This window comes from Bos indicus, chromosome 4 (genome assembly GCF_029378745.1).
Source record: "Bos indicus isolate NIAB-ARS_2022 breed Sahiwal x Tharparkar chromosome 4, NIAB-ARS_B.indTharparkar_mat_pri_1.0, whole genome shotgun sequence".
NCBI lineage: Eukaryota > Metazoa > Chordata > Mammalia > Artiodactyla > Bovidae > Bos > Bos indicus.
Window position 1 is genome coordinate 80,586,318 of NC_091763.1, and position 15,464 is coordinate 80,601,781.

Sequence of the window (15,464 nt, forward strand, 5' to 3'; positions counted from 1 at the left end):
TAAACACTTAGGCCATTTGACTGAGGTGACTGAGGGACTTGAGAAATACTCAAATTTCAAGCAAGGCAAACAGGATATAGTTTCAGGAAAACAATAACCAAAGTTATATTCTAACTAATTTTATCATTCTCTGTTAGAATTAAAGAAAAAATAAGGAATGATTTGTGCATAGTTTGGAAAGAAAGGGACTCAGTGGACAAGTACATGGAGGGGCTTTCCAGCAGTGGCCAGAACAGATACAGCAGATCTGAGGAATAGTAATTTCATGTTTACTAGAGAAGTATGGTCTGTGGGGGCTGATGAGTTGATTGCAAGCTGTTGCTACAATTTGAATACTCAGAGTTAGGCCTGAGGCTTCCGGCTACTGGAAAAACACTCCCTGGACCTGAAAAACTTGTCCATTTACCTTAAGGCCAAAATGTCTTCAGTGAGTCTGTTGGGTATAAGTCAACTTCTACAAATTCAATATATTCTGGACTTACTGAAAGCATTTGGTTTTTTGATCTCAACAAAGCTAAGATCCATACACTAAACCATAGTATGGGAAAAAAAAAAAAAAAAATAACCTGGCCTTGCTTGGACACCGCCTCTATGGTGACTGGCTTGCTTTCTCATTCTCATATGAGCCAAGTACAATTTGATAATATTTTCCACATCTATCGCCATCTATTTGTTGGCAGTGATATACGACACTTACGTGAGTCCATGATTCCACAGAATGGAGTTACATAACACAAGCAATTTTTGTCACCCAGACAATCAGAGTGAAGACACAAGCCTATAGCCTTAGCAAACATGCTTGTGGGTATGATTCTAGGATTCCCCTTTTATCAAAAATAAAAAATCTGGATAATGTCTTTACAAGCTGTTTGGAGGATCATAAGTTACATACAGATATCAGCACACGGAATAAATTTATGAAGAAAGGAGTTAAGAAAAATAAAGATTTTCAAACCTGGGACTGATATTTTCCCCACAGTTGGATGCTTCATCTCCATAATGAGGTCATTGTGTAACACCTAAAATGTAAAAAAAGAGAGAAAAATAACTTACAAAGTAAATTTATCTTCAATCTCAAGGGATGTGGAAAGATACCTATTCAATCCATTGAAAAAATGATTACAAAACAGAGATTTTTGAAATATTAATTTGAAAGTATTTGAGGTTAAAATGTTTCCATTTTATATTAAACCAAGTGAAGCCAAAAAGAATTAGAAGACTCAAGGGCTAGCCAACTTCATTTTTATAGTCTTCTTAGTCTTAAAAATGTTATTTGCTCTTAAATACAGGGTGTGATTCCCCCCTTTCATCTATTTTTGATCCTCTATATATTAAAGCTCAGCCTATTCCTCCATGACCTCAAGCAGGATTGGACCAAGGTCAACTGCAGAAAGACAGAATATGAGAGGACCCAGGACCTGAAACAGAGGAGCCTACTGTAGTACATATGTGCTCCTAGAAATTTCTTCAGTGGAAGGTGTGGGCAGTCAGTCCAGTTTGAAAGGTGAACCGGAATATCCAGGAGGCCCAGGGACTACATAAAGTGGACAAATCAAAGCCACTGTGACAAGCCATGAGCAGAGCCAGCTGATAGGGAGCCCAGGTTAGAGTAGACCCTAGTCAGAGGCCTGAGCAGGAGACTGAAACCAAAGATGTTCTCAGTGGTCACAAGACCTTACTGATAAGACCAGGTTTTATAACTAGGACAAACTGAGAAAACTAGGGCAACTGAGAAAAAAAGCCAGAAACCCCATCCTGGAGGACTGATTCATTCTCATGCACTGGACCAAGATAGGTATTTGGTGTCTCATCAAGAAAGTGGGTCTTCCCAGATGGCACTAGTAGTAAAGCACCCATCTGTCAATGCAGGAGACATAAGAGAAGCAGGGTCAACCCCTGGGTAGGGAAAATCCCCTGGAGGAGGGCATGGCAATCAACTCCAGTATTCTTAACTAGAGAATCCCAAGGACAGAGCCTGGTGGACTACAGTTCATAGGTTGCAAAGAGTCAGACATGACTGAAGCGACTTAGCACAGCACACATCCAGAAAACAAAGTAGACTTGACCTCAGGGTTAAGAGTCAAGGCAGTTACTAGGACAGGGGTGTTCTATCAGAGCCCAACCAGCAGAAAGGTGGCTTGATGCTGAATCATTTGGCTACTCCCCTTCATGGATCACAGCCTATTGTGGCGAAGGGACTTGCATAATTCAATGAAGCTATGAGCCATGCCCTGCAGGATCATCCAAGACAGACAGGTCAGATCATAGCGAAGAGTTCTGACAAAACCTGGTCCACTGGAGGAGGAAATTGCAAGTATTCTTGCCACAAGAACCCTATGAACAGTATGAAAAGGCAGAAAGATATGACACCAGAAGATGACTCCCCTGGGTTGGAAGGTATCCAATATGCTACTGGGGAATAGCAAAAGGCAATTACATATAGTTCCAGAAAGAATGAAGCAGCTGGACCAAAGTGGAAATAACACTCAGTTGTGGAAGTGTCTGTGGTGAAAGTAAGGTTCAGTGCTGTAAAGAACAGTATTGCATAGGAACCTGGAATGTTAGGTCCACAAATCAAGGTAAATTGGACATAGTCAAGTAGGAGATGGCAAGATCGAACATCAGCAACTTAGGAATCAGTGAACTAAAATGGACATAAATGGGCTACTTTAATTCAGATGACAGTTATATCTACTACTGTGGTCAAGAATTACTTAGAAGAAATGGAGTAGCTCTCATAGTCAACAAAAGTCTGAAATGCAGTACTCAGGCACAGTCTCAAAAATGACAGAATGATCTCAGTTTGTTTCCAAGGCAAACCATTCAGCATCACAGTAATCCAAGTTTATGCCCCAACCACTGATGCCAAAGAAGCTGAAGTTGACTGGTTTCATGAAGGCCTACAACATCTTCTAGAACTAACAGCAAAATTAAAAAAAAAAAAAAGATATCTTTTTCATCATAGGGGATTGGAATGCAGAAGAAGGAAGTCAAGAGATACCCTGAATAATATGCAAGTTTGGCTTTGGAGTTCAAAATGAAGCAGGGCAAAAGCTCACAGTTTTAGCAAACACCCTTTCCCAACAATCCAAGAAATGACTCTACACATGGATATCACCAGATGGTCAAAACCAAAATCAGGTTGATTATGTCCTTTACAACCAAAGATGGAAAAGCTCTATACAGTTAGCAAAAACAAGAGCTGGAGCTGACCATGACTCAGATCATCAGCTCCTTATTGGAAAATTCAGGTTTAAATTTAAGGAAATAGGGAAAACCACTAAGCCATTCAGGTATGACCTAGATCAAATCTATTATGATTATACAGTGAAGGAGACAAATAGATTCAAGGGATTAGATCTGCTAGACAGTGTCTGAAGAACTATGGACAGAAGTTCATAACATTGTACAAGAGGCAGTGACCAAAACCATCCCAAAGAAGAAAGAATGCAAGAAGACAAAGTGGTTTTCTTGGAGTCTTCATAAATAGCTGAGGGACGAAGAAAAGTGAAAGGCAAAGGAGAAAGGGCAAGATATACTCAAAGTAGAGTTCAAGGGAATAGCAAAGAGAGATAAAGCCTTCTTGAATGAAGAATGTGGAAAAAACAGAATGGGAAAGACTAGAGAGCTCTTCAAGAAAAGTGGAGCTATCAAGGGAACATTTCATGCAAGGATGGGCATGATAAAGGACAGGAATGGAAAGGACCCGGCAGAAGAGAAGAGATAAAGAAGAAGTGGCAAGAAAACACAAAAGAAATATACCAAAAAGTCTCAATGACCCAAATAACAACGATGGTGTGGTCAACTCAGAGCCATTCTGGAGGGTAAAGTAAACTGGGTCTTAGGAAGCATTACTACAAACAAAGCTAGTAAAGGTGACAGAATTCCAGTTGAGCTATTTCAAACCCTAAAAGATGCTATAAAAGCACTACATTCAATATGGCAGCAAATTTTGAAAAACATCAGTGGCTATAGGACTGGAAAAGGTCAGTTTTCCAATCTCAAAGAAGGGCAATGCCAAAGAACGTTCAGACTACCAGGTAATTAAATTCATTTCGCATTCTAGCAAGATTCTGCTCAAAATCCTTCAAGCTTGGCTTCAGCAGTACTTGAACCAAAAATTCCAGATGTGCAAGTTGAGTTTAGAAAGGCAGAGGAACCAGAAATCAAATTGCCAATATTCACTGGATCATGGAGAAAGCAAGGGAATTCCAGAAAAACATCTAATTCTGCTTCATTGACTACGATCTTCCAGATGTTCAAGCTGGTTTTAGAAAAGGCAGAGGAACCAGAGATCAAATTGCCAACATCCGCTGGATTATCAAAAAAGCAAGAGAGTTCCAGAAAAAACATCTATTTCTGTTTTATTGACTATGCCAAAGCATTTGACTGTGTGGATCACAATCAACTGTGGAAAATTCTGAAAGAGATGGGAATACCAGACCACCTGACCTGCCTCTTGAGAAACCTATATGCAGGTCAGGAAGCAACAGTTAGAACTGGATATGGAACAACAGACTAGTATCAAATAGGAAAAGGAGTATGTCAAGGCTGTATATTGTCACCCTGCTTATTTAACTTCTATGCAGAGTACATCATGAGAAACGCTGGGCTGGAAGAAGCACCAGCTGAAATCAAGATTGCCGGGAGAAATATCAATAACCTCAGATATGCAGATGACATCACCCTTATGGCAGAAAGTGAAGAGGAACTAAAAAGCCTCTTTATGAAAGTGAAAGTGGAGAGTGAAAACGTTGGCTTAAAGCTCAACATTCAGAAAACGAGGATCATGGCATCTGGTCCCATCACTTCATGGGAAATAGATGGGGAAACAGTGGAAACAGTGTCAGACTTTATCTTTTTGCGTTCCAAAATCACTACAGATGGTGACTGCAGCCATGAAATTAAAAGACGCTTACTCCTTGGAAGGAAAGTTATGACCAACCTAGATAGAATATTCAAAAGCAGAGACATTACTTTGCCAACAAAGGTCCGTCTAGTCAAGGCTATGGTTTTTCCAGTGGTCATGTATGGATGTAAGAGTTGGACTGTGAAGAAGGCTGAGCACCGAAGAATTGATGCTTTTGAACTGTGGTGTTGGAGAAGACTCTTGAGAGTCCCTTGGACTGCAAGGAGATCCAACCAGTCCATTCTAAAGGAGATCTGCCCTGGGTGTTCTTTGGAAGGAATGATGCTAAAGCTGAAACTCCAATACTTGGCCACCTCATGCGAAGAACTGACTCATTGGAAAAGACTCTGATGCTGGGAGGGATCGGGGGCAGGAGGAAAAGGGGATGACAGAGGATGAGATGGCTAGATGGCATCACTGACTCTATGGACATGAGTTTGAGTGAACTCCGTGAGATGGTGATGGACAGGGAGGCCTGGCGTGCTGCGATTCATGAGGTTGCAAAGAGTCGGACATGACTGAGCAACTGAACTGAACTGAAAGCCTTTGACTCTGTGGATCACAACAAACATGGAAAATTCTTAAAGAGATAGAATGCCAGACTACCTCACCTGTCTCCTAAGAAACCTGTATGCAGGTCAAGAAGCAACAGTTAGAACTTTACATGGAACAATGGACTGTTTCAAAAGTGGGAAAGGAGGAAGAGAAGTCTGTATATTGCCACCCTGCTTACTTAACTTACAGGCAGAGTACAGCATGTGAAACACTGGGCTGGATGAATCACAAACTGGAATCAAGATTGCCAGGAGAAATATCAACAACCTCAGATATGCAGATGATATTACTCTAACGTCAGAAAATGAAGAGGAACTAAAGAGAATCTCAATCAGTGTGAAAGAGAAGAGTGAAAAAACTGGCTTTAAACTTAAAATTAGAAAAACCTAATGTCAAGGCATCCACTCACATCATTTGATGGCAATTAGAAGGGGGAAAAGTGGAAGCAGTGACAAATTTTATTTTCTTGGGCTCCAAAATTACTGTAGATGGTGACTGCAGGCATGAATTTAACTGACACTTGCTCCTTGGCAGAAAAGCTATGACAAACCTATACAGTGTATTAAAATTCAGAGACATTACTTTGATGACAAAGGACCATACAGTCAAAGCTATCATTTTTCCAGTACATATATAGATGTGAGAGTTGGACCATAAAGAAGACTGAGTGCTGAAGAATTGATGCTTTCAAATTGTGGTGCTAAAGAAGACTTTTGAGAGTCCCTTGGATAGCATGGAGATCAAACCAGTCAATCCTAAAGGAAATGAACTCTGAATATTCATTGGAAGGACTGATGCTGAAGCTGAATCTCCAATACTTTGGCCACCTGATGTGAGGAGCCAACTCACTTGAAAAGGCCCTGATGCTGGGAAAGATTGAAGTCAGGAGGAGAAGGGAACAACAGAAGATGAGATGGTTAGATAGCCAATGAGATGGTTAGATAACCAATTCAATGGACATGAATTTGAGTGAGCTCTGGGAGATAGTGGAGTACAGAGGAGCCTGTCATGCTGCAGTCCATGGAATTGCAAAGAGTCAGACACAACTTAGCGACTGAACAAAAACAATCACACTTGGCTACTAAAACAGAGCTACTTAAATCCTTGGCACAGAGAGGCTGTCATTTTTCCCCCTGAGTGGGCAGGAAAACAAAAGCTGCCAGAGATCAAGTGTCCTCCAGTTGTGGGTAGAAGATGTGATGAGGGCATGGAACTAGATTCTAGAACACAAAAGTTGAATTATATAATTAATTAACTCTTGTTGAGGAAACATATTGTGTCATACACAAATGAAAATGCTACGAAGTTGTTTTTGTAAGTTAGGTCTTTACCAGTTGGCGGCAGCCTGTGTATACTGCATCAAAGAACCCCCAAATTCAGTTTATTATTGCTATCACTGCATCTTATTGAGACACATATGGGTGAATTACATACGGAGTGCTGTCTTCACCTGCACTGTCTACCAGGAGCAGAGCTTCTCTTGTGCTATTCTGTACTTGGATCTAAAGGGCAGATGCTTTGAACTGTGGTGCTGGAGAAGACTCTCGAGAGCCCCTTGGACTGCAAGGAGATCAAACTAGTCAATCCTAAAAGAAATCAATCATGACTATTCATTATAAGGACTGATGCTGAAGCTCCAATACTTTGGCCACCTGATGCAAAGAGCCAACTCATTAGAAAAGACCCTGATGCTGGGGAAGATTGAGGTCAGGGAGGAGAAAGGGACGACAGAGGACAAGATGGTTGGATGGCATCACTGACTCAATGGACATTGAGTCTGAGCAAGCTCCAGGAGATGGTGAAGGATAGGGAAGCCTGGCATGCTGCAGTCCCTGGGATCGCAGAGTCAGACACGACTCGGCAACTGAATGACAACAACAAAAAGGGCAGAAGTATTGCAGTGGCCCAGTGAACTTATGGACCACAATTTCACACTAATATCCTAAAGAGTAGTAGTTGTAATAGTTCTACAGCATTTTGAGCTTCAGGTTAAAGCAAGATTTGCATATCCCTATCTTTATTATGGACTATCTTTCCACAGAGCAAAAAAGCATGAAATAAATAAACTAATAAAAATGTTTTCTGGGACTCCCCTGGTGGTCCAGTGGTTAAGAATCCACCTTCCAGTGCAGGAGACTCAGGTTCAATCCCTGGTTGGGGAACTAAGATCCCACATACTTAGAGGCAACCAAGCCTGAGTGCCACAACTAGAGAAGCCCACTGACTGCAATAAGCCCTTGCGCTACACACTTCAACTAGAGAAGCTGCGCGCTGCAACTGGAGAGAAGCCCCCACGCCCTGGGACTAGAGAAAGCCCTGTAATGCAACAAAGCCCCAACAAAGCCAAAAAAGAGTTTTCTCACTTGGAAAAGTCAGGGAGAGAGGACAAATTTCCTTAGTTTAATCCGTTTTTAGTGAGCTTATTGGTTGCATTATGGAATAAGCTATCAAGAAGACAACCTCCTGGGTGACTTTTTAAGGTGAGAACTATAACCCTTCTGTGGCTAAATATTCTGGCTTCCAGTGTTTTCTTTGGGAATGGTTGCCACTTTGGGAATGATGCTTTTTAAATGACCATGTCAAACCTCCTCATTAAGGGTGAAGCCAATGCCAGAAGGAGATCCTTTCTAGGAATGCCTTGCCTTTCTTTTGGCATCACCAGCTTTGCAGCCGAGAGCTGGCCAGAGAAAATTCTTGCCAGTGTTAGAACTGTGCTATAATTTCATTCTGGTGAGGCTCATTCTCAGCACCCGCCCAGCACAGCCTCCTCCTTTGTGGGGGTGGGGGCTAAATGCCAACTCGAGGTGCTAAATCTCAGTTCTACTGAGGACAGGAACAAAAATACCACGCTAAATTTCACTTGAAACAATTATCTGCACACTGAATCATTCTTCTCTTCTCGTATCTCTGTTGCCCTCCTGACTACCTCTTTGTAATAATACTGCAGTGCTACTCACAAAAGACAAAAGTGAGTGTTCTTAGCTAAATATAACTTAACTGATAGTGTTAAAATTAATTAACGCTGAATTTTAATCATGTAGCAAACGTGAAGTATCAAACGTGAAAGGGTAGCTGGTAAAGGTCAAGGGACAGATGTCAAAGTTTTGCAAAGCAGAAGCTAGCAGCTGACTGAAGTTTTGCATGAAAGCAGCTTAAGGAGTGTACTCCTTTTAGTTCTTCCCCCACTGATGCCTATATGTGACATTCCCAATATGAAAATTTCTTATCGAACTGGATCAATTCCTTTGCATTGAAAATTGTTCGATTTAAAGCAGAAATACAAATTCTTCTTATGTTTGCAAAGCAAGGTAATTCCATTTCTAATTTGCTGGAGTGTTTGTACAATTATGAGGTAAATGGGCTACTCCAAGCCCCCATTTTCAGAAAGAACTGACTTATTCCCCTGCTTGGTGGCCACCTACCTATAAAATGTGAAATCAGAGGTCCAGCGAATTCCATCGACTTGCTTTGTGAATCAGGTCAGGTAATCTCAGAACAACTGAGACTGTGGCAGTGCCATCCCTAGAAACTCTGCCTGCTGACTCTGAATGTTTGGCAACTCTCCAGCCTTGTTTGTGAGGCGAGTCCTGCTCTGTTCAATAACATATTTGAGAACCTCAGGATCCAGGCAGCCTGTCTGGATTTTAACAGAACTCTCTGCTGCTGCACTTTAGACTTAGGTCCCAGTAAACTTCACCAGAAATGCAGGAACTGCCACTTGCTACCATTTGTATAACATTTCTTTTGTAATCCTTACTAAATATCTCCTTTTCCTTCTCTCATCCAAAGGCAGCACCCTGATCTCTATTATCTTAACCAAGAAATTCAAATGTAAAGTGTTTTCTTTTCTGACCACTAACAACGTAATGGGAGCCTCAGCCTTAGGGAACTTCAACTGCCATTTTCCTTGAAGGAAATTTCATGCCTGGAACCTCAGTCTGGCCACTCAGGATATTCTTTGTTGCATAATGAGTTATTTTAAACTAAGGTGAAGGACCTTCCCGAGAATTCTGATGTGTACTTTGTCCTTCCTTTAACTTATTTTATCTTCCTTCAATCCTTCATGGTTTGGTAGCTCTTCAAAATTGAATTTCTTCTTTGAAATTTCAAAAGCCTCTTCTTGATAAGAATAGAATTGTAGACAGTGCACCAATCTCTCTCGCAAAGTATCAGGCCTATTTAAAATAAGGTCTCTCATTCTTCCTCAAGAGTTTTACAGATTGACAGCCTAATGATAGAGTCAAATGGTAATGTATTAATGATGGGGGGAAAGAGTAAAATGTATACCTTAAAGCCATGTGGGAAATAAAAGTTTAAGTAATAAAGTCTTTTAATAAAGTCCTATAGTAGGAAGGGCAGAAAAAAGTCTATAATATAGTACTAGCAAGGAAAAAATAGGGGGAAAAAAACCATAACACAAAAATCAATATCCACTATATAAGCAGTGTGGAGAAGGGAATGGCAACTCACTCTGGTATTCTTGCCTAGAGAATGCCATGAAAAGAGGAGCCTAGAAGGCTACAGTCCATGGAATCACAACAGCCGGACACGAATGAGTGACCCTGACACACACACATATAAGCAGTGAAAATCTCTAGGAAAAGCAAGGGATCTGAGTCAAGAGTAGAATTAGCAAGCCATATACAAATAAAAAGATAGAGATAGAGTATTGTTATTAACTGATGAACACAAAGTTCAGTTCAGTTGCTCAGTCGTGTCCGACTCTTTGCAACCCCATGGACTGCAGTATGGCAGGCCTCCCTGTCCATCACCAACTCCCAGAGTTTACCCAAACTTATGTCCATTGAGTTGGTGATGCCATCCAACCATCTCATCCTCTATCATCCCCTTCTCTTCCCACCTTCAATCTTTCCCAGCATCAGCGTCTTTTCAAATGAGTCCATTCTTCACATCAGGTGGCCAAAGTATTGGAGTTTCAGCTTCAGCATTAGTCCTTCCAATGAATATTCAAGACTGATTTCCTTTAGGATGGAGTGGTTGGATCTCTTTGCAGTTCAAGGGACTCTCAAGAGTCTTCTTCAACACCACAGTTCAAAAGCATCAAAGGATGGACACAAAGGATATGTGTAAAAGACCTTATCAAAAATCAATGTAATACCATCAATGACATTAACAAAGATGCCCAAAAGAGAAACAATCTATCCATTCATGAAAGAGCTGAGAGTAAAAGGATTAATGAACTGGCATTCAAAGTGCCTATATTTAGAAGGTAGGCAAAAAGAGACCTGAGCCAATTTTTTACAACACAGTTTCCATTCCATAATGAAGGAGTAATATCCAATGAGCAAAAGTAAGTAACTGTGTATATCTTGGAAGGAAAGGAAAAGATGTAGGTCAAGGAGGTCAGTGAAAGTCACAGAACAAAGATGATATTGAAATAAAGCATAAGGTTAATTACAACGATACATATAACAACAGCAGCTTTTGCTCAACAAAACTCAAGGGTCAGACACTGTGTCAGGAACTAGTTACCTCCATTTAATCCTCCTAGTGAGAGGATTAATTAACTAGATAAGAATTGCTATTGCCTGCATTTCTACTAATACCATGATGAAAGCCTAAAGTGGTTAAACAAAATACTCCCAAGATTTTATAAATTAATAAGTATCTGACTTTAGATTATAATGTCGGTATGTCTGACCCTAAACTGACTCCATCAGTTGGAGACTTACTAAAAGAAAAAGTAGAAAAGCATCATTTGATTTATCATTAAAATAACTAGCTGATGTGGTCAATTCTGTGAAATAAATTAGTCAATTTAATGGGTGAGGGGGAATCATTCAAATGGATTGCCTGACACCATGCAGCCCAATTAATGAATACACTGAATTGCTCCCTTCTAGGTATCCAAGGATATTCTGGCTCCCATAGAGACAAAGGTTGTGGAAAGAGGAAGCATTGTGGTCTGGGCCTGGCTGAGATTTTGAGGGAGATCACTAACCAAACTGATGACACAAACCACAGCCTTGTCTAGTTCAATGAAACTATGAGCCATACTGTGTAGGGCCCCCCAAGACAGACGGGTCATGGCAGAGAGTTCTGACAAAATGTGGTCCACTGGAGAAGCAAATGGCGAACCACTTCAGTATTCTTGCCTTGAGAACCCCATGAACAGTGTGAAAAGGCAAAAAGGTACGACACGGAAAGATGAACTTCCTCCCCAGGTTGGTAGGTGCTCAATATGCTACTGGAGAAGACTGGAGAAATAACTCCATAAAGAATGAAGAGATGGAATCAAAGCAAAAACACACCCCATTGTGGATGTGACAGGTGATAGAAGTAAACTCTGATGCTGTGAGAGCAATATTGCGTAGGAACCAGGAATGTTAGGTCCATGAATCAAGGCAAATTGGAAGTGATCAAACAGGAGATGCCAAGAGTGAATGAACATCAACATTTTAGGAATCAGTGAACTAAAATGGACTGGAATGGGTGAATTTAACTCAGATGACCATTATATCTACTACTGCAGGCAAGAATCCCTTAGAAGAAATAGAGTAGCCATAATAGTCAACAAAAGACTCTGAAATGCAGTATTTGGATGCAATCTCAAAAGTGACAGAATTATCTCTGTTCATTTCCAAGACAAACCATTCAATATCACAGTAATCTAAGTCTATGCCCTGACCAGTAATGCTGAAGAAGCTGAAGTTGAATGGTTCTATGAAGACCTACAAGACCTTCTAGAACTAACACCCCAAAAGATGTCCTTTTCATTATAGGGGACAGGAATGCAAAAGTAGGAAGTCAAGAGCTATCTGGAGTAACGGGCAAATTTGGCCTTGGAGTACAAAACAAAGCTGGTCAAAGGTTAGCAGAGTTTTGCCAAGAGAATGCACTGGTCATAGCAAACATCCTCTTCCAAAAACATAAGAGAAGACTCTACATATGGACATCACCAGATGGTCAATACTGAAATCGGATGGATTATATTCTTTGCAGCCAAAGATGGAGAAGTTCTATACAGTCAGCAAAAACAAGACCAGGAGCTGACTGTGGCTCAGATCATGAACTCCTTATTTCCAAATTCAGACTTAAATTGAAGAAAGTAGGGAAGACCCCTAGACTATTCAGGTATGACCAATATCAAATCCCTTACAATTATACAGTGAAAGTGACAAATAGATACAAGGGATTAGATATGACAGACAGAGTGCCTGAAGAACTATGGATGGAGGTTCGAGACATTGTACAGAAGGCAGTGATCAAGACCATCTGCAAGAAAAAGAAATGCAAAAAGACAAAATGGTTGTCTGAGTAGGCCTTAAAAATAGCTGAGAAAAGAAGATAAGCTAAAGGCAAAGGAGAAAAGGAAAGATATCCCCATTTCAATGCAGAGTTCCAAAGAACAGCAAGGGGAGACGAGAAAGCCTTCCTCAGCTATCTGTGCAAATAAACAGAGGAAAACAACAGAATGGGAAAAACTAGAGACCTCTTCAAGAAAATCAGAGATACCAAGAAAACATTTCATGCAAAGATGGGCTCAATAAAGGACAGAAATGGTATGGAGCTAACAGAAGCAGAAGATATTAAGAAGAGGTGTCAAGAATACACAGAAGAACTGTACAAAAAAGATTTTCATGACCCAGATAACCACGATGCTGTGATCACTCACCTAGAGCCAGACATCCTGGAATGCGAAGTCAAGTGCGCCTTAAAAAGTATCACTATGAACAAAGCTAGTGGAGGTGATGGAATTGCAGTTGACTATTTCAAATCCTAAAAGAATGCTGTGAAAGTGATGCACTCAATATGCCAGCAAATTTGGAAAACTCAGTAGTGGCCACAGGACTGGAAAAGGTCAGTTTTCATTCCAATCCCAAAGAAAGACAATGCCAAAGAATGTTCAAACTACCACAAATTACACTCATCTCACACGCTAGCAATGTAATTCTCAAAATTCTCCAAGCCAGGCTTCAACAGTATGTGAACCGTGAACTTCCAGATGTTGGAGCTGGATTTAGAAAAAGCAGAGGAACCAGAGATTAAATTGCCAAAATCCACCAGATCATCAAAAAAGCCAGAGAGTTCCAGAAAAACATCTACTTCTGCTTTATTGACTACACCAAAGCCTTTGACTGTGTGGATCACAACAAACTGTGGAAAATTCTGAAAGAGATGTGAATACCAGACCACCTGACCTGCCTCCTAAGAAATCTGTATGCAGGTCAAGAAGCAACAGTTAGAACTGGACATGGAACAACAGACTGGTTCCAAATAGGAAAAGGAGTATGCCAAGGCTGCATATTGTCACCCTGTTTATTTAACTTATATGCAGAGTACCTCATGTGAAATGCCGGGCTAGATGAAGCACAAGCTGGAATCAAGATTGCTGGGAAAAATATCAATAACCTCAGATGTTCAGATGACACCATCCTTATGGCAGAAAGCGAAGAAGAACTAAAGAGCCTCTTGATGAAAGTGAAAGAGGAGAGTGAAAAAGTTGGCTTAAAAGTCAACATTCAGAAAACTAAGATCATGGCACCCGGTTCCATCACTTCTTTCAAATAGATGGGGAAACAAAGGAACAGTCAGAGATTTTTGATTTTTTTTTTTTTTTTTGGAGGGGGAGCTCCAAAATCACTGCAGATGGTAACTGCAGCCATGACATTAAAAGGCTCTTGCTCCTTGGAAGAAAAGCTATGACCAACCTATACAGTATATTAAAAAGCAGAGACATTACTTTACCCACAAAGCTAGAGCTGAAGAATTGATGCTTTTGAACTGTGGTGTTGGAAAAGACTCTTGAGAGTCCCTTGGACTGCAAGGAGATCCAACCTGTCATTCCTAAAGGAAATCAGTTCTGAATATTCATTAGAAGGACTGATGCTGAAGCTGAAACTTCAATATTTTTCCACCTGATGCAAAGAACCAACTGATTGGAAAGATCCTGATGCTGAGAAAGATTGAAGGTAGGAGGAGAAAGGGATGACAGAGGATGAGATGGTTAGATGGCATCACCACCTCGAAGGACATGAGTTTGAATAGGCTTCAGGAGTTGGTGATGGACAGGAAGCCTGGTGTGTTAAAGTCCATGGGGTCACAAAGAGTCAGACACGATTGAGCGACTGAACTGAACTGATCTAGAGGGTGATCTTGGGCAAGGCACTTAAGTACTCTGAAGCTCAGAACCCTCAGCAGTCAAAACAGGACAACGACATTTGTTTCTCAGGAGTTTGTGAGGATTAAGTGAGTTAAAAAATGCAAAGCAGTGAGCATGTTGTCTTGGACAGAGTAAGCTCAGAATGAAGTGAAGTGAAGTGAAAATCGCTTAGACATGTCCAACTGTTTGTGACTCCATGGACTATACAGTCCATGGAATTCTCCAGGCCAGAATACTGCTAACCTTTCCCTTCTCCAGGGGATTTTCCCAACCCAGGGATTGAACCCAGGTCTCTCACATTGCAGGCAGATTCTTTACCAGCTAAGCCACAAGGGAAGCCCAAGCTCAGAATAAATGGCATCTGTTTTTCATTATCAATAGACTAGGTTCAAACTCTAGTTCCATTAAGGACCAGCTCACTGCAGATGGTGACTGCAGCCATGAAATTAAAAGACGCTTACTCCTTGGAAGGAAAGCTATGACCAACCTAGATAGCATATTCAAAGCAGAGACATTACTTTGCCAACAAAAGTCCGTCTAGTCAAGGCTATGGTTTTTCCTGTGGTCATGTATGGATGTGAGAGTTGGACTGTGAAGGCTGAGCACCGAAGAATTGATGCTTTTGAACTGTGGTGTTGGAGAAGACTCTTGAGAGTCCCTTGGACTGCAAGGAGATCCAACCAGTCCATTCTGAAGGAGATCAGCCCTGGGATTTCTTTGGAAGGAATGATGCTAAAGCTGAAACTCCAGTCCTTTGGCCACCTCATGCGAAGAGTTGACTCATTGGCAAAGACTCTGATGCTGGGAGGGATTGGGGGCAGGAGGAGAAGGGGACAACAGAGGATGAGATGGGTGGATGGCATCACTGACTCGATG

The 15,464-nt window shown here is 41.0% G+C and overlaps 1 protein-coding gene across 6 annotated transcripts in view; it reads right to left on the reverse strand.

Annotated features, from left to right (window-relative positions):
- The window catches only part of SUGCT (succinyl-CoA:glutarate-CoA transferase), an 861,197-nt gene that overhangs the window by 198,327 nt on the left and 647,406 nt on the right, over positions 1-15,464 (reverse strand). For 5 of the 6 annotated variants that reach the window (XR_011566121.1, XM_070787292.1, XM_070787282.1 and 2 more), the window contains one exon: positions 956-1,019. Coding sequence is in view for 4 of the 6 variants with exons in the window: in XM_070787292.1 (XP_070643393.1) it covers positions 956-1,019 (64 nt within the window). In the remaining 2 variants the exon portion in view is untranslated. Of the gene's footprint in view, positions 1-955; positions 1,020-15,464 lie in introns of those variants that run through there. The other variant, XM_070787287.1, reaches the window with a different exon arrangement.